The sequence below is a fragment of the Homarus americanus genome, unplaced genomic scaffold (assembly GCF_018991925.1).
Source record: "Homarus americanus isolate GMGI-L3 unplaced genomic scaffold, GMGI_Hamer_2.0 scaffold46197, whole genome shotgun sequence".
NCBI lineage: Eukaryota > Metazoa > Arthropoda > Malacostraca > Decapoda > Nephropidae > Homarus > Homarus americanus.
In genome coordinates this window covers 3,086,900-3,113,383 of record NW_024723050.1, presented here as the reverse complement: position 1 = coordinate 3,113,383, position 26,484 = coordinate 3,086,900, and the positions used below count along the sequence as shown (strand labels likewise).

At 36.6% G+C, this 26,484-nt stretch overlaps 1 protein-coding gene across 2 annotated transcripts in view; it reads right to left on the bottom strand.

The window, feature by feature from the left end:
* Window positions 1-26,484, bottom strand: part of LOC121863272 (histone deacetylase 6-like) — a 118,075-nt gene that overhangs the window by 71,545 nt on the left and 20,046 nt on the right. For both annotated transcript variants that reach the window (XM_042361845.1, XM_042361846.1), the window contains exons 3-10: window positions 25,639-25,781; window positions 25,245-25,375; window positions 23,375-23,558; window positions 17,543-17,640; window positions 17,063-17,236; window positions 15,705-15,897; window positions 5,783-5,842; window positions 128-217 (exon numbers count right to left, since the gene is read on the bottom strand). In XM_042361845.1, coding sequence (XP_042217779.1) covers window positions 128-217; window positions 5,783-5,842; window positions 15,705-15,897; window positions 17,063-17,236; window positions 17,543-17,640; window positions 23,375-23,558; window positions 25,245-25,375; window positions 25,639-25,781 — 1,073 coding nt within the window. The remainder of the gene's footprint in view (window positions 1-127; window positions 218-5,782; window positions 5,843-15,704; window positions 15,898-17,062; window positions 17,237-17,542; window positions 17,641-23,374; window positions 23,559-25,244; window positions 25,376-25,638; window positions 25,782-26,484) is intronic.

The window sequence follows — 26,484 nt, the reverse complement described above, 5'->3', positions numbered from 1 at the left end:
AGATGACCAGAGCTCACGAGTGGTTCGATAAGACTTTCGTCGTGGTCGCGGAAACTTAAAAACCTATTGTGCGCGCGAGGAGATTAAAAGAATGATTTGATACAAACTTATGTCTTGAAAACCTTACCTCAAAAACTACAGCCACTCTCCCTTGGGCCAACGTCATCAAACTGGAAGTAAGGTGGGAGTAGAAGCCTGATGACACATCCATTTCTCCCTGGCACAACACAAGAGAAGATTAGTGTATGACATGGTCAAGGTTTGAAGAAGATGAGTGACCAAAATAACTAAGTGAGGGAGGGAGCATCCATGTATCCAATAAGCTTTACAGCCAGTAACTTGACAAACAACCAGATGAAGTGAGATTTAGGTAAACAAGCAGATGAATCAGTAATCATGAAGCATCATAAAAATAAGAGGAAACTTTTATTAGTACTGTCCTGTACAGCCTGAAGAATCAGATATGGTACCTAAGAACAGTATCTTATTAACTTTGTGCTGCACCAAGATCCTGTGTTTCAACACAGCAATGAACCAAATTCTTTAAGTCAATCCACTTCAAATATCTGTGATTTAGTGTTACACGATACTTGAAGCTTACTTTACACTGTCATAGTCATCTTACTTTACAGCCATACTCATCTTATTTCACACTGTCATACTCATCTTATTTCACACTGTCATACTCATCTTAATTTACACTGTCATACTCATCTTAATTTACACTGTCATAGTCATCTTACTTTACACTGTCATACTCATCTTAATTTACACTGTCATAGTCATCTTACTTTACAGCCATACTCATCTTATTTCACACTGTCATACTCATCTTAATTTACACTGTCATACTCATCTTAATTTACAGTCATACTCATCTTAATTTACACTGTCATAGTCATCTTACTTTACACTGTCATACTCATCAGACACTGGGATGAGCAGGAAGAAGGCTGTTAGGGAATTTTCCCTTAAAACAGAGATTATGTTCTGTGTAATTATATTTTTCTAAAGACTGCATCAAGATCATAGAACATTGAGAATATAGGACATAAATGTTTGAATATCTATGTAGACAATCTACAATAATATATAAAAAAGTGAGAGAGACATGAGAACTTGTTGTGAAATTAGAGTACCATAGCAGGATACACCTAGTCCCATACAGCAGTAATAATGAAGGTACAGCATAACAATAAATAAAGGGTAAAGGTGCACTTAAATATGCACTATTCTGGCTACCTCCCATTACAGTATAAGTGGGAATCTATTTACAGAAGCTCTCACTGAGGCTATAAGAATACCTTTGCTGAAACAAACAATTGAGCAACTCGTACAATGATCCTTCCAATCTCTCACTGAGCCTTTTCTATACATTATTGCTCTTGTAATCATTAACACTTATCAACTCCACTATTAATAATTCTAAGAAACTAACATAAAACAATAAGTGGAAAAATTTTCACATCTTTACAAAGTTCCATATGTATTTTTTGCTGCCTCACCTTAGTGCTCACTATACCACTGACTGAATACACGGTCACAAGAAAGGAGAGATGGAACAAAGGAAGAGGTGTATCAATTATCAGTTACAATATGCAAGATATATGAAGCAATGAAGTATGATAGTGTATTAATTACTTACTTAAGATTTATGAAGCAATGAAGTATGATAGTGTATTAATACTTATGAAAGATTTATGAAGCAATATGCATGATCTATGTGGACAGAAACCCAAGGAACATAAATTAATTAGTTGTAGAAAATAAATAAAGACTAAAGACTTATAGTACGACCTAAATACTTTACCTTAAAAAGTGTTAAGTCTGGGAGTATGGTCTACAAGATTCTGTTAACTGGCTTCAAGAAAATGACAAAGTATACTGGTTCTCTTAACTTTAACTATAGGAATCAAGAGTGTCAATAAACTCACCTTAAGGTCACCCAGTGCAGAATCAAAACCAGAAGATATTATAACCAGCGATGGACTGAACTAGAAGTAAGGAAATATCATGAAATTCATTAAAACCAAAAAGTCAAATCAATATGACCTCAGTACATGTAGCAAGACTTAATGTTCTGTATTTTATTCCTGAAAATCTTTAACATAAACTTGTCTTTTTTTTCAATTCTGGGCATAGTGTCTTATTTGAAACTTGGCAGGACTGTTCTTGGGTCTAATACGCACCACACCATCTTGTATTTAATTTTTTTTAAGGATTAATGCGCTCAAAAAACCTTTAGATATTTTTCCCTTTAAATTATAGGTCAATTAATCTGAAACTTCTACAGACTTTTTTATTTTTGTTGTTTTAAAGATTTTATGAGGTAAACAAGAAATCTAAGCCCAATATACATAAATATTATGCTTTTGCTCAGTCATAGTTAAACCAAGTAAGAGAAGCATTGACACACACAAACCTGGAATTATGCCCCATACAATGATTTTTAGAAATGCAATTTTTGTGCATTTTTGGTCATTAAACAGGAGTCAAATACTGTATAACAAAAACACCAAATGTGGGGGATTTTGACATATACTGTATAGGACTGTAATTCTGCTGTAGCTTAACAAATACATTTTGGGTGTGTAAAAAAAAATTGATGCATCCTCCAAAGAGCAACACAAACACTGTATACTTATGTATTTTTTAACTTTCTTATCATTGTACAGTTGAAAAACTCACCAGGAGGTAAGTGAAACTGTATTGGGTAAACATGTTTTGAGAATAAAAACAAGCAGAGATCACACAATAGTCGTCAAATCTACTGACTGAGGAGTATCCCTTGTTTTACTTTGCAAAATATTAATCTCCAAGTTTCAAATTCATTTCAAGGCACTATAGAGCCACAGAACAAGCCTGATGTTAACACTCTTGTGCACCACAATACAACAACAAGTCAATCATAAGCTCATTCAATTGGCACTGATGTGTATTTGTGTCACTCAAGAAAAAGAAAAAATCACTATAAAAGAATAATTTCAATTAATGCACGAGATTTTGGTGTGTCATTCCTGTAGCCGTTTTCTCGTGGTAATCCATCTACAATTAGCTGCATGACAACTGTCCATAGAGTGATGACATGAAGACATCAATTACTATATGTCTCAGCAGGCAAGCTAGGTCTTTTGTACTGTACTAAGCATTTAAAAATTTTATTTCACTATCCATCTCATACAATCGTGCCCTCCATTGTGCGTTAATATTCGCCTGTAAATCATTTATTTTTAACGATATACCACTTGTTTAAACTTGTATCTGTCCCGTCTGTAAACTGCACAATAAAGTCTCCGCTGTGGATATGATAAACGTCTCGGCTATTTGTAAAAGTGATAAAAGTGTTTATAAGTTTATTTCATGATATTTCAAATGCAGACACTGCTTCACTGTATATCATACCTTCTCCCCAACTGCAACTCCCTCAAGCATCCACCATCACTCAGAAGAGTAAGATTATTTTAAAATAGTTTTTTATATTGATATAATATTATAAAGATGTATTATTGTATACAGTATTACCCCGCCTAACGCGGTTTCACTTAACGCGTTTTATCATATACGCGGTGCCTCGCCAGAGCTGAACTTTCACTTAACACGGATTTTTTCCACATATACGCGGTGAGTGTCCGGCTCGAGACGCTATTTTTAGATTTGCCCCACCCGCCACCCTGCCTGACTGCCTGTTTTAGCTCATAAAATTCATACAAATTACCCGGCCAGAATATAATTTACATTGCTGGAATTCTTATAATTTGGTGATCATTTTGAATATAAACATCATATATTTTGCATTAGACATACAAATTTTAGATAAAAATTTTTCTCAGAGTAACTATGTTATCTTTTGTGCAAAATATATGACATTTATATTCAAAATATTCCTGGTCTTACAAGGAATCCAGCAATGTCAATTATATTATCCTAACTTTAGTTTGAGGTATTATTTATTAAAATTTAGTGGTTATCCCACACATCTCCTTGGGACGGTTGGTGGGGGGTGGGGGGAGGGAGGGACCGACCGACCATCTGTTACCCCGTGAAGAATTTTTTTTTTTTTTTTATTAACTGAAGATATTTGTTTTAGCTCATAAAATTCATACAAATTACCCGGTCTGAATATAATTTACATTGCTGGAATTCTTATAATTTGATGATCATTTTGAATATAAACATCATATATTTTGCATTAGACATACAAATTTTAGATAAAAAATTTTCTCAAATTAACTATGTTATCTTTTGTGCAAAATATATGACATTTATATTCAAAATATTCCTGGTCTTACAAGGAATCCAGCAATGTCAATTATATTATCCTAACTTTAATCTGAGGTATTATTTAATACTAAATGTTAAAAACCCTGGAAGGGAGGATTGGTGGGGGGTGGGGGGGAGGGTTGGGACTGACCGCGCGGTTGGAAGAGGGGGGGAGGCAAGGTGGGGTACTTTGATTGACAGATAGTGTCGTGAAGATTATTTTTTTTTTTATTAACTGAAGATATTTGTTTTAGCTCATAAAATTCATACAAATTACCCGGTCAGAATATAATTTACATTGCTGGAATTCTTATAATTTGGTGATCATTTTGAATATAAACATCATATATTTTGCATTAAACATACAAATTTTAGATAAAAATTTTTCTCTAGGTAACTATGTTATCTTTTGTGCAAAATATATGACATTTATATTCAAAATATTCCTGGTCTTACAAGGAATCCAGCAATGTCAATTGTATTATCCTAACTTTAGTTTGAGGTATTATTTATTAAAATTTAGTGGTTTTCCCCCAAAAATTTCTCTGAGAGGGAAGAGCCAGGCAGTGTAGTGTGAGAGAGGGGGAGGGAGTTGAGTCCATTATTTGAATGGACATTAACTTGGCGACTGTATTTCTCTATTTCTCTTAAGTATTAATTGTGTGCATGTACCATCATAAAATTAAGATGTTATTTTTACTACAACATAGGTATGTGCCTTCAAAAAGTGGAGTTTGGGGGTCGGGCCGGTTTCTATTGGAATTAATCCCATATGTTCTGTTGTTCACTTAACGCGGGACCCTCTGGGTTCAATTGACCGCGTTAAGTGTGGTACAACTGTACTGTACTATGTTATGTTATACTACAATATGTTGTACAGTACACAAATTGGGGATGGAAATGTTTTTTCTAAAATCATTCCAACCAAACTGCACTGGCTAACAAATTTCTAAAACTACCATAACATTCCTAAACAATTTTAATATTTTATTTAGAAAAGTACAAAAATAATGGCATAAACTAAAATGAGTGATTAATTTTGGAAAAAATTCTAGATAATCCATTTTTTCTTCAATTTACCAGCCTTATTATTATTTACTCATATAATTTTGTTTATTTCACCAATATAAAGCATAAAGTGTGTTTTTGTTACTTGGTTGTTTGTTAGATAAAATACAAGTTGATTGTAGTATTGAAAACTAACGCATGATTTCACATCAAAATAATTTCTTCTTTTTCTCTTTCACATAGAATGTACTGTAGTTGGTTTTATACGAAAAAATCAACCAGTTGCCAAAAAATCGACCCAAAGAAGAAAGGATACAGCGCCGCTCTTCTATACACAAAGTCACAACTAGCCCCATGTGTAGGAGGGAATGATGTTATAAATATAGGGCTGCACAAGAGTGTTAACACATTCAGCAGCACAATGATGACAGATGTTTAAGTTGCTTTCATGTGCTGAGGTGATTGAGGTGAGCAATAGCTCAGCCTGACTGTTTAAATGTGTAACAGCTCTCACCTCAGGACACCCAACAGCAGCATCATACCCCGCTGATACAATGATGAGCTCTGGGTTGAACTGTAATTAGAACGACAAGTGTTGGATATGTATACCCTTGGTTAATGAAAAGAAGAGATCAAAGAATGGTTATACAGTATTATATTCAACACATCATAGATCACTCCAGTTATCTTTAATATGAAAGTTATGAGAAGGATACAAATTGTTCATAAGTGTACCATTTTCACCAGTATATAGTATCGGTAAGCACAATCACTTACAGGAACTACTTGTGGATTTAAAATACTGTACTGTACATATAAATTATCTCTGAATTTAAAACACATTCATTGAGGATTGAAGTCAGATTCACTCATACAAACACTGTACTGTCATCATAATACTGTACAATGACAGAGCTTGGGGTCTCTTACTGCTCTTCTTTTGTACTTAGCAACTTATAAATATACAGTACAGTATAGTGTACTTTATTGACACTTGTAAACACCACATATAACACTAAGCCTTATAAATACCCTGTACTGTAAACAGTATCTTTAAGTTAGTAGATATTTTTTGCAAGCTGTTTTTAAATAAAAACTAATTGATGAAGTAAATATCATACAGTATACAGAAGCACAAGATTTTTAAGTGTAGATGACAGTGGAATGATAAATTGCAGGAAAAAATCTTAAAACTTTACCATATCCTGTACATTAAGAATTTAACACCTTGAATGACAGGTTATGTAGTCACCTATCAATTATGAATGCATTTAACTCAAAACAGGATTCACACAGACTTGACAGTTTCTCTGCAGCTCCTGTCCATCTGTTCTCAAGCCCCAAAACTGACCTTTGTCCGGTCACAAAATAATGCTGTAGACAAGTCATGTTTATTAAGCCACCTGAATAGGTAAAGAAAAGAAGTTCTTTTTTTAATATGATTCACATAATAAAGAAGCTACTTTGTGGATACAATGCAAGAGTGAAAAGTGCTGTACTGTATTATATAAATAACTTTTCACTCAGAATAAAATCTGGCAGCTGAAAGTGTGTGTATTAGTCTGTTGACCAAAAGCACATCGAAAAAATCTCCAAAATTGAGCCTTGTTAGTACAGTAAACCCTCAATATTTGCATTATCTGGAATCAAAAAGTTTGCCCATTCTCTATTTAGTAGATGTATACTTATTCACCAATTGTGACCTCAACCTCTAGTATTGATGACTTTTCAAGAGGTTAAAATCCAAGCATCTGGGGAGTGGGAACATCATAATCTAAAAAATATAATTTATTGTAGCAGTATCTTGAGGGCAATACCGCATTCACTTCCGATAAACTAATTTCAAATTTACTTAAAACCAAAATCTGTAAAAAATGTTACTTTTTCACTTTCAACTTACCTAACATCTGTGCTGTTTAATAAGCTTAATTCCACATTTTTACCTTAAAATCAATAACAATAAAGAGCCAACACTTAAAGATCTGTACTTTCATTAAATTACTAGATAAAGATATCTTCACAATAAATAATATACAAGGCTTGGGGTATTGTCACCATAAGCAATGACCAAACAAATGCTGGCTTGCTTAACTCCATTATGTATAGAGAATCAAAAGTCACCTTGTATGAAATCGTAGGTAATAATGAAAAAATTAAATAAATAAACTAAATTAATAATTTAATGGCAATTACAGTCAACCCTCGCTTTACGTGGTCCCACATTCCGCGTTTACGCGGTACCCTGCCGAAACCGGAATGCTCACATTCCGCGGTGCGTGTACCCCTTTACGCGGGTGACGTATAATTTTTTTATTTAGCTCATAAAATTCATACAAATTATCCGGCCAGAATATAATTTACATTGCTGGAATTCTTACAATTTGATGATCATTTTGAATATAAGCATCATAGATTTTGCATTAGACATACAAATTTTAGATCTAATGCAAGTATTTTGTTTACTCAGAGCAAATATGTTATCTTTTGTGCAAAATATATGAAGTGTATATTCAAAATATTCCTGGTCTTGCAAGGAATCCAGCAATGTCAATTATATTATCCTAACTTTAGTCTGAGGTATTATTTATTACTAAAAATGTAAATACTGTATACTGTTATAACCCAATCATTTCTCTGGTAGGGAGGGAAGGTGGGGGTGAGGGGTAGGGAGGGAGGGAGGGACCCAGGGAGCAGGTGGGAAGAGGGGCGGAGGTGGGGTATTTTGATTGACAGATAGTATTTCGGTAAGTATATTTTGTTTATTTATTGAAGATATTTGTTTTAGCTCATAAAATTCATACAAATTACCCGGCCAGAATATAATTTACATTGCTGGAATTCTTACAATTTGATGATCATTTTGAATATAAACATCATAGATTTTGCATTAGACATACAAATTTTAGATTTAATGTAAGTATTTTCTTTACTCTGAGTAAATATGTTATCTTTTGTGCAAAACATATGACATTTATATTCAAAATATTCCTGGTCTTACAATGAATCCAGCAATGTCAATTATATTATCCTAACTTTAGTTTGAGGTATTATTTATAACTACAGTATTACCCCGCCTAACGCGGTTTCACTTAACGCGTTTTATCATATACGCGGTGCCTCGCCAGAGCTGAACTTTCACTTAACATGGATTTTTTCCACATATACGCGGTGAGTGTCCGGCTCGAGACGCTATTTTTAGATTTGCCCCACCCTGCCTGACTGCCTGTTTTAGCTCATAAAATTCATACAAATTACCCGGCCAGAATATAATTTACATTGCTGGAATTCTTATAATTTGGTGATCATTTTGAATATAAACATCATATTTTTGCATTAGACATACAAATTTTAGATAAAAATTTTTCTCAAATTAACTATGTTATCTTTTGTGCAAAATATATGACATTTATATTCAAAATATTCCTAGTCTTACAAGGAATCCAGCAATGTCAATTATATTATCCTAACTTTAGTTTGAGGTATTATTTATTAAAATTTAGTGGTTATCCCACACATCTCCTTGGGACGGTTGGTGGGGGGTGGGGGGGAGGGAGGGACCGACCGACCATCTGTTACCCTGTGAAGAATTATTTTTTTTTTTATTAACTGAAGATATTTGTTTTAGCTCATAAAATTCATACAAATTATCCGGTCTGAATATAATTTACATTGCTGGAATTCTTATAATTTGATGATCATTTTGAATATAAACATCATATTTTTGCATTAGACATACAAATTTTAGATAAAAATTTTTCTCAAATTAACTATGTTATCTTTTGTGCAAAATATATGACATTTATATTCAAAATATTCCTGGTCTTACAAGGAATCCAGCAATGTCAATTGTATTATCCTAACTTTAGTTTGAGGTATTATTTATTAAAATTTAGTGGTTTTCCCCCAAAAATTTCTCTGAGGGAAGAGCCAGCGAGTGTAGTGTGAGAGAGGGAGGGAGTTGAGTCCATTATTTGAATGGACATTAACTTGGCGACTGTATTTCTCTTAAGTATTAATTGTGTGCATGTACCATCATAAAATTAAGATGTTATTTTTACTACAACATAGGTATGTGCCTTCAAAAAGTGGAGTTTGGGGGTCGGGCCGGTTTCTATTGGAATTAATCCCATATGTTCTGTTGTTCACTTAGCAGTTCATAGCAGCGGGACCCTCTGGGTTCAATTGACGTTAAGTGAAATTCTAACTGTATACCTTAAAATCTAGTGGTTTTCCCCCCAAAATTTCTCAGAGAGGGAAGAGCCAGTGTAGTGTGAGAAGAGGGGGAGGGAGTGAGTCCATTATTTGAATGGACATTAACTTGGCAACTGTATTTCTCTTAAGTATTAATTGTGTGCATGTACCATCATAAAATTAAGATGTTATTTTTACTAGAACATAGGTATTGTGTCGGAAAAAGTGGAGTTTGGGGGTCAGCCGGTCTCTATTTCATTTAATCCCATATGTTATGTTGTTCACTTTACGCGTTTCTCACTTTCCGCGGTACGCTGTGGGTTGAATTAACCGTGTAAAGCGAGGGTTCACTGTATATCAAGAAAAAGGAATATAAAGTTGATTTGATCTGGGTTGCTCTCCCATACAGTCTGTGTTATGCACGTTAAAGTGGTGATGATCCCACAATTTTATGGTCATAATTTTGCATTTTCTGCATTCATAAGGAGTTTTTCTGGTAGTGATTTACAGCCTAGTACTGTACAGCAGTGCTACTCAAAGTGGTGGTACCTGGACCGGTACCGGTACGTGAGGTATCGGCTGCCGGTCCGCGGAGTTTCCAGAAAAGAAAGAAACAATAGTATAATTTAACAGTAACGCATCCAGGGGGAGAGCCGTCAAACCTCAAGAGGCATTTAAATATAAAACAAAGAAATGAGTTCAAAGTCGAAAGAGTTCTTTGAAAGAAAGCATGTTGATTTAAAAGGCCGTCAGAAACAGATCTTTGAAATGTCACACATAAATACTTGTGCTTTGCAGGCTTCTTATAAAGTAGTACTTCGAGTTGCTAAGGCTAAAAAGCCATACACAATCGGTGAGACGCTAGTGATAGGCTGTATTAAAGATGTCTGCAAGGAAATGCTGGGCTCGAGCCGGCGCCAAGGAAAGTGGCTCAGGTGCCACTTTCAAATGACACTATAACTTGACGAATTCACGATCTGGCTCACGATATGGAAGATCAGCTCATAGGACAGATTAAATTAACAAAGTACTTTTCTTTGCAGCTTGATGAATGTACAGACATTGCTAATATGGCAATTCTGTTGGTGTATGTGCACTTTGAACATAAGGGTGATTTGAAGGAAGAGTTTTTTCTCTGCTTCACTACCAACAAAAACAACTAGTTCTGAAGTGTTCAAGACTGTGACTACATCGTTAACAAATGTGGGTTGGATTTCAAGTTTTGTGTAGGCGTATGTTCTGATGGCGCTGTCGCAATGATAGGACGGCATTCGGGAGTAGTTACCCAGATCAAGGCGCTTGCCCCAGAATGCAAGTCGACGCACTGCTTCCTTCACCGAGAAAGTCTTGCAACAACAAAAATTTCAACAGAACTAAACAGTGTGCTCAGCGAGGATGTAAAAATTGTGAACCATGTAAAGGCAAATGCTTTAAATTTAAGATGATTCACTGCATTATGTGATGATATGGGAGCTGATCATAAACAGCTACTATTGCCTGCCGATGTACATTGGTCATCGAGGGGAAAAGTCCCAAGAGTATTTGATCTGCGAAACGAGCTTGCCGAGTTTCTTCAGGACAAAAAACCAAATTGGTCACAATTGTTCAGATGTGGATTGGCTAGCCAATCTGGCTTATTTGGCTGATATCTTTGCCATCTTTAATGATCTCAACACCTCCATGCAGGGAAGGATGGCTTCATGTTTTACAATGGCAGACAAGATCGACGGACAAAAACGAAAGCTAGAAGCATGGAAGAGTCGAGTGTCAAGAGATTGTTATGACACCTTTCACCAATTAGCGGCAGTCATCGCCGATGCAGGCGAAGACCTTAATGTTACATCTCTACGAATTGTCATCAGAGAACACTTGACGAATTTGGCAGAACGTTTTCGGCATTACTTTCCAGCAGAAGAAGATCCACAGACAGGGAAAGGATGGATCCGAAATCCGTTTATGCCATTGAGAGATGACTTAAGTGTCACTATGGAGGATAAATTGTTGGAGCTGGCTGCTGACGAAGGATTGAAGATGAGTTTCGAAACACAACATCACTTGGTTCCTTTTGGATAAAAGTGAAAGCAGAATATCCTGAGCTTACTGAAATTGCTCTGAAAACTCTTCTCCCATTTCCCTCAACATACCCCTGCAAGACTGGCTTCTCAACCATGAGTGTCATAAAGACAAAGTAAAGGAATAGTATGGACATTCATTCTCCATTGCGCGTGGCACTGTCCTCAATTGAACCACGATTGGATAAGATGACAAAGAAGAAGCAGGATCACCTTTAACATTAGTAAAGGTTAAGGTTTTAACATGCCTATTATTGTGTTAATAAAATAATCATCAATTTCATATTTTTGTATTACAACATATTTTAAAATTTGTTATGTCTTCAATTTAATGTTGCCTATTCCTTTCAATATTTGTTTAACGTCTTTAAGCATTGGGGTTTAAAATACAGTATAGTCTCGGTTTACGCGGTCAATTAAACCCGTGGAGGTCCGCGTAAAACGAGAAACGTGTAAACGAAATAACAGAACATATGGGATTAATTGAAATAGAGACTGGGCCGACCACCAGACTACCCTTTTCCCGACACAATACGTACCTTGTAGTAAAAATAACATCTTAATTTTATGATGGTATGCACACACAATTAATATTTAAGAGATATATCAATAATATTAGGTTTTTAACACTTATGTTAGTAGAAGAGATGGCTGGGCACACGGGGATGGGGGGTTGGTTCTGAGGCAGAAGGCAGATTATTGGCCCTCACCTGTATCACTTGTATCACCTGTATCACTATCCACCACAGAGGCTAGCAGGGCCTCTTTGTCAAACCCCTCAAAGTCCATATCCTCACTATCACTATCAATGACTTGGGCTGGCTGTGGTGGGTGGCGGGTGAAAAACTCGGTAATGTTTTGTTGAATGGGCGACCTAGTGCGCACCCTGCCAGCGCCGCTTCCCGCGTAAATAAAAATTTTTGGTCTGGCAAGGTGCCGCGTAAATGACAAAAAGCGTAATCGAAATCCGCTTAAATCGAGACTATACTGTAACTAAAATAGAAAATTTTGTTTAACCTACTTTATTCATTATAATTTTTAATTTTATTACTTCTATATACATATGTTTATAATATCTTTGTTAGAAGGCTTTGCTAGTTTTATATTTTAATATTTATTATTTACATTGTTATACACCTAGACCCCGACTTACGACTACGTGGACTTACGACCGTCGGGACTTACGACCGCCGCGAAAAAATTTTTTTTTTAAATGACACGCATTTTCTATACCGAAACGTTTCCGTTAATGTTCCATGGGGGCCCCATGTGCATTCAGCTGACTACATTAAAGGTAAGTGCTGTCACACTGTAACCATTCCTTATTATTTATTACTTTCACTGTACTGTATCCATTCATCATTATTCATTACTTTTACTGTACTGTATTTCATTGTAGATTTTTTAATAAAAATTTTTTATTTTTATTTAATTTTTTATCTATGTCCGACTTACGACCTGGATTTGGGTCCCTAACCCCGTCGAAAGTCGGGGTGTAGGTGTATTGTATTGCTAGTTTAAAAAAAAAAAAAAAGCGTCAACTTTTATTACATTCATTACATTTTTCTGGTATAAATTAATATTACTACGAATGTTCAAATAATATTTTCTCGGATCGTAAACAAATAATATGTCACAAGCATGGTACCGGTCCCTGGCACATTGGGAAAAAAAAAACCTGCCGGTCCGCCACATCAGGTGGTTTGAGAAGCACTGCTGTACATTATGTGTCAGGCTAATCTTGTAAGAGACAGACACGTGTGAAAACATGGGAAAAGGTGAAAATCATAATGCTTTACATACAGTATTGTAATGGATGACAATTTACATTTGGAAAACTTTGATGCACACTTTTTTTAAATGCTAATTTTGCACACTCATCACTGTCACACAATGCCTCAAATCATCATTACCAGCATCATGAAGTAAAGTAAAAAAAAAAAAATTACTTTCTTTAAACCATATGTTGCAGCCTACAGTATAAGTTGACCTGGCATATAACGCTACCTTAATTATCTCAACTGAAATTGTTGATCTACACCTATACCTGGTAGTTAAGTCTTTTACTTTTAACCTCTTCGCCACTGATGGCGGTCGGTCACATCTCTGTTATGTACTCTTGTTAAGTACTGGGCATGCATTGGCTCCTGAATGTATCTGAACCTGCTCCAGTGTACGTCAAATCTGGTCTTGAAACAGCTCACATTCGGTGACATCACAACACATTCAGGCAGGTTGTTCCAAGAGTTCATGATTCTCACTCCAAAAAAGTTTGCCCTTCCAGTTTTCTGGACTTGCAGCGTCTTCAACCTTGAGCTGTGACCCCTTGTGGGTGGGTGTCCGGCAGCTCCAGATATGGACACTTGACCAAGTAGTGCCCTTTGAGATGTTTATACACTGCAATTTGAAAGCCAAGTCCTCGGAGTCAGCTAAACTTACCAACATTTACTTTTTAACAGTACTATACTCACAAACAAGTTTTACCTAATTGTAGCATTTTCAAAATGTTAAAATACATTTTGGTGTTAACTCCAGCTTTCTTACAAACAAACGTTACTAGGGTACATAAATGAGGTGTAAACAAATCACAACACTTGGTGAGCAATGGCAATTTACTCGTACTGATAATTTATTAAATACTCTGTATATTGACAAGTATAATTTTTTAAAACTTAATAATTATGGTACAGTACATGATAAGAAGAGCATGTGGTACATCATACTGACAGAGGTACTCTCGACTTACGACAACCCGACATACGGCCACCGTGGTCGCATAAAATATTTTTCAAATTACGTATTTTCGAGTCCTGACGTTAGTGATCGCGCTGTGTACTGAATTTTTTTTTCCATTTGTAATTCCCTTTAAAATGGCTGAAAAGCATAAAAGTGAGAGTTCTCTTAGTGCTGAGAAGAAAAAGAAACACCCATTTTAAAATTTCTATGTATTATTTTTGCCTTTTCGACTTACGACCTGGTCGTTGGTCCGGAACCCCGTCGTAAGTCGAGGACAGACTATATAGTAGTACACTGTATGAGCAGTATATGGCAGCGAGCACACAGATTCTTGGTACATGATTAAATTTTTTTATTATTATTTCACCTAAAACAATACAAAATAAAACATTCAATTAACAGTACTGTATGTTATTAATGGTTGTACACTGTGTTGGCAGTATGTGGCAACATGCGAACGAAGTCTACAGTCTCTGGAACTGGTAAATGATTAAAATATTATTTTATTTATAACGAAAACAATACAAAATAAAAGTTTCTTAAAAGTTAAGTTCATATTTAATACCAATGTAAACCTTCCAAGTTTAAAATTCCTTCAAAGGCTGGTTCATCATTATCAGACAAAAAGATCATCCATCATATGGGTCTGCCGACTCTGCCTTCGAATCACTGGCGGCGATGGCATCACTAGCCGAGCTGCTGTAGGCCAACCAGATGTTCCCAGGCACCTGCATTGTTTACAACTTTAAACCATATTCATGTAAACATTTACCACATCCAGGTGCATTATAGTATGAATATAATGTAACTGCATTTTTAAACAATTTAACAACAAACATTACAGGTAACTGCCCGAGTAACGTTTATTTGTAAGAAACCATATGTAACACCGAAATATATTTTAATGTTTTGAAAGCTGTCGGGATGACGAGTGTAAACACACCTTAGGCCGAGTTCAGTAACAGTTACCCTTCTGGAAAAATGCTGGTTAGGTAAAACTTTGTTTTGTGAGTGCTGGAAATTAAGTGACTGAGTCCTACCAGTAAGGTAAAGTGAAAAGCTGAAGCTAGTGGTGGAGTGTACTTAGAGGTTGACATTTTATACCTGCTGTACAAAACGACCCCATTTTTTGAACACAAATATTAGGGCTTCAAAAGTCGATCTATAGGCCAAAATATACGGCATTATCATTTACAGGCAAAGTGTTTGCCGTAGTCTTTGTACTTAACCATTTTCCCCCATGTTCAGTGGTACCAGGAACCTAACCCCCTTTTTTCCACTGAATTAAGGTTTCCACATTGTCAGTTCCTGAATTTGTGGAGTTTTTTGAGAACCTAATCCTGCAACTATTAAGGGTCTACTGTACATGAAACGGTCTGTTCATGACTGGCTGACTACACACTTAAAATACAGGTATAACATATTTTTCCTCCTCACCTCATAAGCCACTGGAAGGAGAACTTGATGAAATATGGCCAGGTAGTCTTCATTCCTCATACCAATCTTGTTAAGAGGAACATTGAAGTTAAATCCCTGGCCAGTTCCTTCTCCAACATAGTTGTAATTACTCTCTCTTAAGTGTGGCCAGAAACTCCCTTGTTGGTAGCGGTGTATGGAGAAGTACAACACCCTATAGAGTGTGAAACCATTAAATAATCCATTTTTCAAAGTCTCTGTTTAATACATTACTACAGTATACTTTTTATGCTAAATTTCTACACTTGTTTTGCACCAATTATACCCACTATTTCCCCTTTTGTCTTATATTTCTCTATTTCTTGATCCATTCGAAATAAGCGAGGAAAGAACAAAGAAAATAAACATTCTTAAATGCTAGATATATTGTCTAGATGTCAGAATTATAGAGAGAGAATATGAAGTACAGTATCAGTACTTGAGACTCAGAATGTCTCATAAGGGTTCCAAGTGATGACTAAATACTGATGAATCTCCCTTGGTGTTAGAGTAAAAGGGTAACAATATCTGATCAAGGGTTATGATGGATTGTGTGGAGTGATAGGGATAATCTCATTGATATCTTAGGGCCTTGTTGTGGATAAGAAACACCACTGCAAAACACATTTGGTTGGCAGTTAGAGATTGAACGACAGTGATGTAGCAACACTTGTGACTGTCTTCCATACATATAGTAATATTCTTGGAAAACGAAGATAAATGACTATACATTACAGTACCCCGAGTATATACCACAATGTTGAAGCCTCCAACTATCTCGCCCTAAGCTGAAAATATCGAACATATTACATTCTCATCAATGACATGGCATACAGTACTTATCTTGTAAATCCCATAAAAAAAAAAAAAAATGCACAAAAAGTCATGATAAACTTCTTAACATATACTGAAATCTTCATATGCACAACACTCACGGTTGGTAATGCCTTGCAAAACTTGGCTTTATACTGAAACATATTAATGGTGAATGTGAAAGTGGGTCCTTATAGGCATGACTGCCCTTAGGGACAATGTGTGTGAAGTCTTCAGTAAGCAAGAAAGCAGCAAGACCAGCACTGCATTCAACCACCTTCACTGCTTCCCAATGTAAAGTAGGGTACTCATTTACAGCTGGGTAGACTTGGGGTGCCTTGGTCATTTGGACAGGCAACAAGCACTGTGTTAACTCAGTTGTCACACATCCACAGATGTTACCACATAAAAAATGAAAGTGCCAACACTTTAATGTTTCACTCTGCCTTTGCATAACAACCCATGGAAAGTGATGGAAGTGGTTATGAACTTGTAAAACTTAACATAAAACACACATGAACACCAACCTGGGGTCTGAATAAAATGCATATTGGGAGGCCTGCCCGTGGTGAACATCCCAGTCTACTATGAGGATGCGGGACAAGCTGTGTTTTTCTAAGGCGTGACGAACTGCCAGGGCCACGTTGTTGAGATAACAGTATCCGCATAACTCTGATTCCATAGCATGGTGGCCAGGAGGTCTAGAGGAAAGGAAGTTACATAGCTATTTGTTCAAGGGGAAATGACAACTGTAAACTTATCACAGCTAAGCAAGGCAAGTATTAAAGGAAGGCATATTAAGTATGTTTCCTCATATAACTAGACATGATAATGTAAAAAGAATGATGTTGGTGACACAGAAAGGAATGAAGGGAGGGAATGAATTTTGGAAAAAAATCATAGATCCATAAGCCTAAAAAGGGTTTGGAAAGCATTCACATTTTTAATACTCAGTAAGCAAAGCACCGGCAGATGGATACCATGTGATGGCAAAATGTTGACAGTACCTGACAAGAGCAAAGCCATTCTGCAGTCTTCCTGATGCTACAGCATCTACCAGGTCCAAAGTGCTGCCAGCTGCCAGAAGCGAGTTTTCATATGTAGACTGTAAAAGAGCAATATTGACTGTAATGTTGACCACGAGCAAAACATAAAAAGTGACAAGAACTACAAACATAGTAACAAGTAGATTTATCAAAGATATAAAAAATTAGTGTTTCTATCTTATTTAGAATACACTATATCAATAAAAGTGCTGTACAGTATAAACAGTGATAATTGTGAGCAGGGTGGCTGATCCCAACCCTGAATGTTAAATTGGTAACATGTGATGTTACAGTACACACACACACACACGTCTCAGAGAGAGCTGGGTGACCCAGCTTAACTGTGTCGGTAGAGGTATGATTTGAGTGCAGGAGTCATTTTTAGCACATAAAATACCCCTGTATGTGCCATTATATTTTATTATATACTACATATAAGTTTTTGTTTTGTTTACCATAGCAGTTTGTTTTACTTTTTGGTATGCAATTTAAATTTTTTTTTAATTAGGCTCACCTATTGCTCACTAAATCTTTTAACTTTGAACCACATTATTTATAAAAAAAAAAATGGTGTTAATAAATCAAACTTGGTTAAATTCAATAGTAATAAAACTCAGTATTTACCAATTACACTTCCTAAATTAGATTATCTCCCACCAATTACATTTCAGGATGCTATCATTCTGCTAAATTCTGAAATAAATATGCTAGGCCTCACCATTTCCTCCAAAATGTCCTGGAAATCACACATCCTTAACATAGCTAAAGCTGCCTCCCGAAAGTTGGGAATGCTGTACAGATGCCGTAGCTACTTCACTCCTGAGCAGTTGCTTCAAGTATATAAGGGATTCATTCGTCCTAACTTGGAGTACAGTACTGCTCTCATATCTGGGGTGGCTCTTCTTCTGTCCAACTGTTAGATAGGGTGGAATCAAAGGCGTTTCGTCTTATTACTCTCCTCCTTTAGTCGACAATCTCTCTTCCTTTTCTCTTCACCACAATGTTGCTTCACTCTCTCTCTTTTACAGGTACTTTAACGGGCAATGTTCGGTGGATTTGGCATCCTGTGTACTGCCGGCAAGGCCGAGGGCTCGTAACACACGTCTTGCCCGAGGTGCCCACCGTTTCTCTGTTGATGTCGGTCACACTAGAATAACCCATTATAGTACCTCCTCCTTTCCTCACACAGCCAAACTGTGGAATGCTCTGCCTTCTTCTGTGTCTCACTTTAAAAGGCTGGTTTTCCGGCATCTTCGTGGTGTAGATTAACACAGTATAACCTTTTTCTTCTCTTTTTAATTTTTTTCTGTTCTTAGTTTTTCGCCCCCTAGGCCCCATTGTGGGTTGTTCGACCTGTGCCCGGGTGGGCTAATCCCCGAAAAAAAAAAAAAAGTGCAACTCTAAAATTGTTTATAAGAAACTCATTTATTATTATTATTAGGGAGTACAGTACAATACTCGGTGTTTACAGCTCTGCTGTTTGAACCTGTTGCTTGCCCTCCGAGCTTTGTTGTTATCCCTCATTTAGCGATAATTTTGCCAAACGTTAAGCTTTTTGGGAATGCTACCCCAGTGTTAGATGAGGGATACTTGTTACACAAAATAAAAAAATCTATATTTTAAATTATAAAGTTTTTAACTGGTGGTGGTTAACCTTTAAGCCCCGGGTCAGGGTGCTGCTGGCAGTACATCCCAATTGCAATTCTACAAAATGTACAAAATATACATGAAAATAATATACTGTATAATCAAGTGAAAATAGACAGTATTCTGCATTACAAAAGAAAACAAAATCTACTCATTCGACGGTTTGAGATGAGACTAAATTAAAGTTCTATCTGAGTATATCGAGCAGACATTTTACTTACTATCTAAACCTGAGGTACTGTAGTAATAGTTTAGTGTAGCGAAATAAGTATGTAATTAATTTTAATTGTTGCTTCTACACTGCAGCAATACAAAAATTATCCCACATTCCTTTCAAAATTGGCAAATCATAGGCCCAGGGGTGCCAAATTACTTAGCAAAGTGCCAAAAGAACATCATCATATCTAAGTTAACTATGATTCTTAAATATAAAAATAGAAAATTAATATATATTTTTTAAATTTTTTCAATGTATGGGAGGTGTAAGGGTGGAAACGATCTTCCTGCTCGTTACCGCTGCTAACTCTCTCGTTTGGTGGCGCGACCCCCACTTGGAAGGGGGGTTGGACGGAGGTGAGGAGGTTCGTTACTACCTGTGTCACCGGCAGATTCACCCCAGCCGCCATACAGTCACTATCTAGCTACCCCGCTGTCCGTCAAATTCTGGCTGTGATCTCATCATAGGTCCTGGACTCGTAGGCTGTGTTCCCAGGCCTTCACCTATCAACTGTCAATTCTCTGGTCATTTACCACGACCGTCAGTTCATCTCTTCCGTCTGTGCCCCGGTGTTCTCCTGCCATTTCAAGACATCTGTCACTCGAGTGTGGAGTTGAATAGACGCTTCCCTACCCTGAGTGTGGATCACAGTGTTCCAGAACCTTCCCCCAGGGCCACTGCTGTAGGAAATATCTGTTCATTGTTTGATTCTATGGTTGTTTGATTCCATTAATTGCTGACTCCCCTTTTTGTTCGATTCTATCAAATGTTGACTCCCATTAATTGTTTGATTCCATTAATTGCTGACTCCCATTAATTGTTTGATTCCTTTAATTGTTTGCTTCCCTTAATTGTTTAACTCCATTAACTATTGACTGCATTAATTGTTTGACTCCCACAATTATTTGAAGTGTGTTGAGTGGTGTCAGAGTTTTGTGTTACATTTTTTATAGTAAAGAGATGTCACTCTCAAACGGTTGTTTGTTATTCCTCAGAAAACCATGGTCCTTGACTTTCCTTTATCAAGAACCTGATTAGTCTGGTAAGGGATTTCTATCCCTAAGTCCCAGGCCTTTACAGGAGGGTTTAAATTTTTGTTATAATTTTTTTCTTCTGTTCGGGTATACTAATTATCAAGATGTAGCAAGAAATTTCAAGCAATGACCCCTTTAGTCGCTACCAGGTCAACACCCGAACACAAACAAGCACCAAAGCAGTTCAACAATCGAGCTCTAATACAGGTATACCTCTCTAGTCCGGCATTCTGTGGTCTGGAAACTCCCGTGGTCCGGAACGATTTTAGTTTGCCCATGGAGAAAATTAATTTGAGTCTGGTACTTTCGATGTTTGGCTAAATTTTGCCTATTTACCCTACTTTTTTGGCGAATTACTACATCTAATAAAGCAACATCTAATAAACCAACAAAAATAACACAGATAAAGTTAAATAAAAACTAAAAACAACACAGAAAAAGTTCTTATGTTCTACAGCTTCAGCTAAAGTTGAACCTGATGACTTGACAACTTCGTCATTCGAGTAAAAACACACACAACAACATTGGCTGTCCTTATGTTTTCAACTGATGGGTAGAATTTATGTTTTAAATTCAGAAACATGAATTAAAATATATATGAGCAGTAAACAAGTGTTGCTTTCATATTCTTATGTAGAGTAATGACGATATGTTTTCATAAGAGCTCACTTATATACGCGCAGTCTCACTTTTTTTCTTTACCATTAGGTAATGGTTTGCTACTTTTATTGTTCCATTTATTAACAATAAATAACATTACTTAAAACAACCATATTAATTTTTTACATTAATTTTACTACAGCTACAACCAGGGTCTTATTTTCTTCAGTTTTATATGTAGAACCAGTCAGTCACTGGTTTTGTAATCAACGAAAACAATGCTGTCTCATTTCCTTGGGTGTTTTAATATTCTACGTATTATCAATGAATTGTATTGCTCATTTTGCACACATAAACATTAATTCAATCAAAAAGACATTCAGTAATAAACAATAATGAATCTTTTGTACATAAGAGAAATGACGCTGTTTACATGATTGTGTATGTAAGAGAAATGACGCTGTTTACACGATTGTGCACGTCTGAACGTTGGCGGGCTGTTCAAACCCGTCGAAATTCAAGTTTCCGCCATCAAAATTTTAAATTGTGTAGTGTTTTTTTTGGTGTCCAAATAAAAAACGTTGAATTAAAAACTCGCGAAATTTGAGAAGCACAGGCCAACCAGCCCATTGCAGACTCCTTATTTTCTTATGTTCTATGTTCTTATTTAACCCTTCAATATGTCTTCAAAGAGACCATGAAGCAGAGAAAGTGGTGCTAGTGCTTCCAAGCATAAGCACAAGTCACTATCTATCCAGGAAAAGGGTGAATTTCCATGGTCCGGAAATTTACATGGCTCGGCACCGGTCAGGTCCCGAGGTTGCCGGAATAGAGAGGTACAACCTGTACTTCCATTTTTTAGTAGGGACCGGGAAATGATGACATTGTTTGTTTTAATAAACTCACAAAACAATTTATCCAATCAATTTTTACATTATTTAACATAATGGTGCACATTAACAGAGTGGAATATTACAGGGGTAGAGCGGAGCTGGTGCAAGACCTTGTGACACCCACGCTGGACAGGCTACAGGCTGACATTGAAGCAGGGCCAAGTTGGACTGGCTACCAAATGAATAATTTTTGTGACAATAAGTGATATGCATAATTTTTACAATCTAAAGAACAGATTGTTTGAATCATTGTTTTATCTTTTTTTTAGCTGTAAATATTTAAAATGATACTTAGAGTATAACATAAGCTAGGCAACATTTATGATCACCTGTACAAGTATAACCAATAATAAAATATGGTCATGCTGCTTTAACCTCATTTTCCTCTCCAACCCTAATCAATGGTGTTGTGATCTACTTCCTGTTGTGAAACTTTTATATTAATCGGGTCGCTCATATGTCAGCTATACTCCCATCATGTTATCCATTGTAGGGATCAAGCCAAGGTTAGGTTAGGTTATGGTAAGGCCATTATCACAGAGGGAGAAACAGCATACTCTTATGAACCATATTATCCCTCATATTCATGCCTAGTATACTGACTACTACACCATTCTGAGGGACAATACAGCTTGGAGGATTCTGATATTATCGTTGTGAACCCCAGCCACCAAGACACACACTCTCTCTGCGTCTTCTGCATTGTAAAGAATATGTCATGATTCTCTAATAATGATCTACTGTAAACTATTATGTCAACTAATGTAAAACTTGATTGGGTAAATTGTCTCATGAATGTATTAAACAAAACAATAACATCCTTTCCCAATCCTCATTGAGAAATGGAAGTATCAGAGCTGTTTGTATGTTGAGGGCAATGGATGGACAATGACCCGCCATCCAGTAAGGGTGGGGCGGACTTTACGTCCTCCACCTTGACTGTGTCAAAAACTTTATGCTGGGACTGTACCTTCTCAAATATATTGTAGTGATAATTTTCCTTGCAGGTTAGTTTTCTTACCAACCAATATCAATAATCAATTTTCTTTGTTTCAAGCACAGGGAGTCCATATATCCATATACTGTACTACAATTTCTGTTCATCTCTGCTTATTCTCGCAACTCCTTCAATATCACAAATATTAAAATTTATTTTCTCTTCTAAATCAAATTCTCACTTCCATCAGTCATCTACCTGGTGTATGTTGTATGGTATTCTGATATTCTGTTAAATTTTCAATGCCATCTGAAGTAAAAATTCAGTGGAAAGAAAGCAGCCAACCCTCCTGATACAAAGATATACTGTATTTTATAAACAGTTTGTTTCCCAAATATTGAATTCTCATTAAGTCATTTCCATTTTTTTGGTAAGAGATAAAATGAAACACTGTACAAGACTTACTGGATGAAGATAGATGGAATCAAAGTGTGAAGAAAGTTGCTCAAGTTTCTCAGTGTCAGTCTCCCCCATAGTGCTCCACAGGAGGCCCAGATGTGCAATGGAATGAACCTTCAGTAATTCTTCTTCTGTGGCCGCACGTGACACTAGGGTCTCACAGCGATTCAACAAGCCCAGGTCTTTACACCTATGTATTCAAGAAACAAATAAGATTTGTAAGTTTTAGCTAAAAGAGTGGGAGCTAAGACACAGAGGACATCCTATTTTATTACTGAGAGAAGTCAGATCCCTTCATACAGATCATCCCTGACAGAGCCAGCTTGGTTCTGGGGTTGACTGTGTGCTTCTGCAGGGACACTCTCCTCTACACATTATACTGCAACTGTATAGTCCCCTTAACTATTTCGAGCATGAAGACTATCATTCTGATGTGGACAGATGATCAGTAAGACAAATCTTGAGAGGGGATGAGCTTCATCAGCATGGAGGCAGTAAATTATTCTGGAAAGGACTCAAGACTTCTCTAAACCCTTGGAATTGGTATAAAAGCAGAGATCAGAATCCCTTTAAGTACCTGTAGAGGGAAGTAGATAATTATCTACAAGCCTTCTTTTCAGGCCCTGAAGTTAATAAATAGAATTAGTTTGAAAAACCAATGTTGTCTGAAAGAAAAAGGAAAAAATCTTAAGTACTCAGTGTATATAAAGTGGTTTTCATAGGGTTGACAGCCTATTACGACCTGTGCAAATGTATCACAATGGATACTACTCCTTCAGTACACAAGAGGGCAGTGGCAGGCACTACACTCAATGACATTAACCCTTACGCCCCGGGTGACGTACTAAGACGCACGCCTTTTCCCGCCAGTGTTTAAATACCCAGCGCGAGTTATCAGGTTCCAGTGTGACTATTTGCCTGTCACGCCACACGCTCTGCCACAGGGAAGCTTCCTGAACATAATTACTTACTTTTGTTTGTTTCATTTCCATTGGTTGTCCAATTTATCAAGTTGTATCATAGTAATATTGCTAAAAGTAGTGTACAGTAGTTGAATTGTAGTATTACTGGAAAATATGCTATGATTATGTTATAAATGTATTTATTTGTGGAATTATTATTATTTTATTCATTACTTGCTCTACCAAACACAAAGACAGCCTGGCGACCGACTGCGTGTGTTACCGAGCACTTTTTATGAAAAATTATGCAAATAAAATATTCTAAATGAATTATTTATAGCAAATAAGTATTATGATCAGTAAATATATGCATTACTGGCCATCTCAGACACAAAGGCAAGCTAAAAATAGCTGGTAAGTGCGTAGGTGACCACGAGCGTCAGCTGTCAAAACATGTCCCCTCATCTCCCTCCCTCAGTGCTGCCAGGGAAGTTTCTAGAGGGTCAATATATAGTTTTTCGTTCTTATTTTTTATTGTTTTATTATTTAAAAAGGTTAAAAATTATTTTTGGAAAAGTTTAGATTTTTCTCGATTTACCCCTGGGTGGGGGGTACTGCCAGTGGCACCCTAACCTGGGGCTTAAGGGTTAATATCCTCAACTTTAAAGTGATTTACCCATTCAGAGGTGGGTTGATTAGAGGGGACCCAAAGACCTGAAGTATCACTATAACTACTCGACCATCGCATCCCTTTAAGGGCGTAAACACAGGCAATGGATATTGAAATGAAATATCAAGAATCTATCATGTCAAACTTCAAGGCCAGTTCCTACTTTCTGTGGGAAATTAGTTTACATATATTACTTTACCTTACCAGACCACTAAAGTAGCTTTCACAGGCTCAAGATTTATCTGGAAGATAATATTTCCTCACTTTTCAACCTGCCTCACAAAACATAAGCTCCACAATGTACCTCTCCAAAGTGTGTAATAACCTCTCGGGACACTCGGGGTAGTTCTGGTCCCAGAGGCAGCGATGCTGAGCCATGCGTTCATCATATACTACACCTGTCTTGCCACGCACAATCTTCATACTACCTTGAGCCTGGAATAATAAAAAATGTAACATTAATTTCTCTTCCTTTATCCTTATCCCCTATATTTCCACATAATTTATATGAGAGGCAATAACTGACATAGCCACATAAATGAATATGTTTTCATCAGGCGACGTTAAGCTTCAAATATGTTGATACAAATATAATGAATGCTATGAAGCAGTACAGTGTATAGAACATACCTGCTGGAAAAATGTTTAAGGATTTAAAAAACATCTACTCCTCATATTGGAAAAAAAGTGATATAAACCTTGGCCATGGGATCAAAAATTGGATCTCCTTCCTCCTGAGCAACAGAAGCTTGTCGTTTGAAGACATTCCTGAGTTCTTCGATGGAAATACGGGGTCGAATACCTGCTAATTTACGACTCTTGGAAGTTGGCGCAGCCTCACCTAAAATAGGGTCATTTTCTACTAGGAAGGATACATAATTCATCATATGTCAATAAATAAAAGATATCTATTATACTCTGTAACATTAAACAGGTCTTTCAATACAAAGTTAAACACTGCACTGAAACAAAATAAATAAGAACATAAGAACATGAGAATGGAGGAAACTGCAGCGGGCCTATTGGCTCGTACTGGGCAGTCCCGTTTACACCCAACCCCTATTGCTCATATAAGCATCCAACCTATGTTTGAAGCTATTCAGCGTATTCGAGTTAATGATGATATTTGGTAACTTGTTCCATTCATCCACTACTCTGTTTCCAAACCAGTGTTTACCTATTTCGAGCCTAAACCTAAATTTATCTAATTTAAAACCATTGTTACGAGTTCGCTCCTGGTTGGATAGTTTGAGTACCTTTGTAATGTCCCTTTTGTTTAGCCCTGCCTTCCACTTATACACCTCTATCAGGTCGCCCCTCGCTCTACGTCTCTCAAGGGAGTGCAAGTTAAGATGCTTTAACCTGTTTCTATACTCAAGGTTCCTAATGCCCAGGATTAGTCTTGTCATTCTCCTCTGAATTCTTTCCAAGGATTCTATATCCATTCTGTAATACAGTGATCAGAACTGAACTGCGTAATCCAGGTGTGGTCTCACAAGCGCAAGATACAGTTTTAGGATGACCTCGCTAGTCTTGTAACTAAC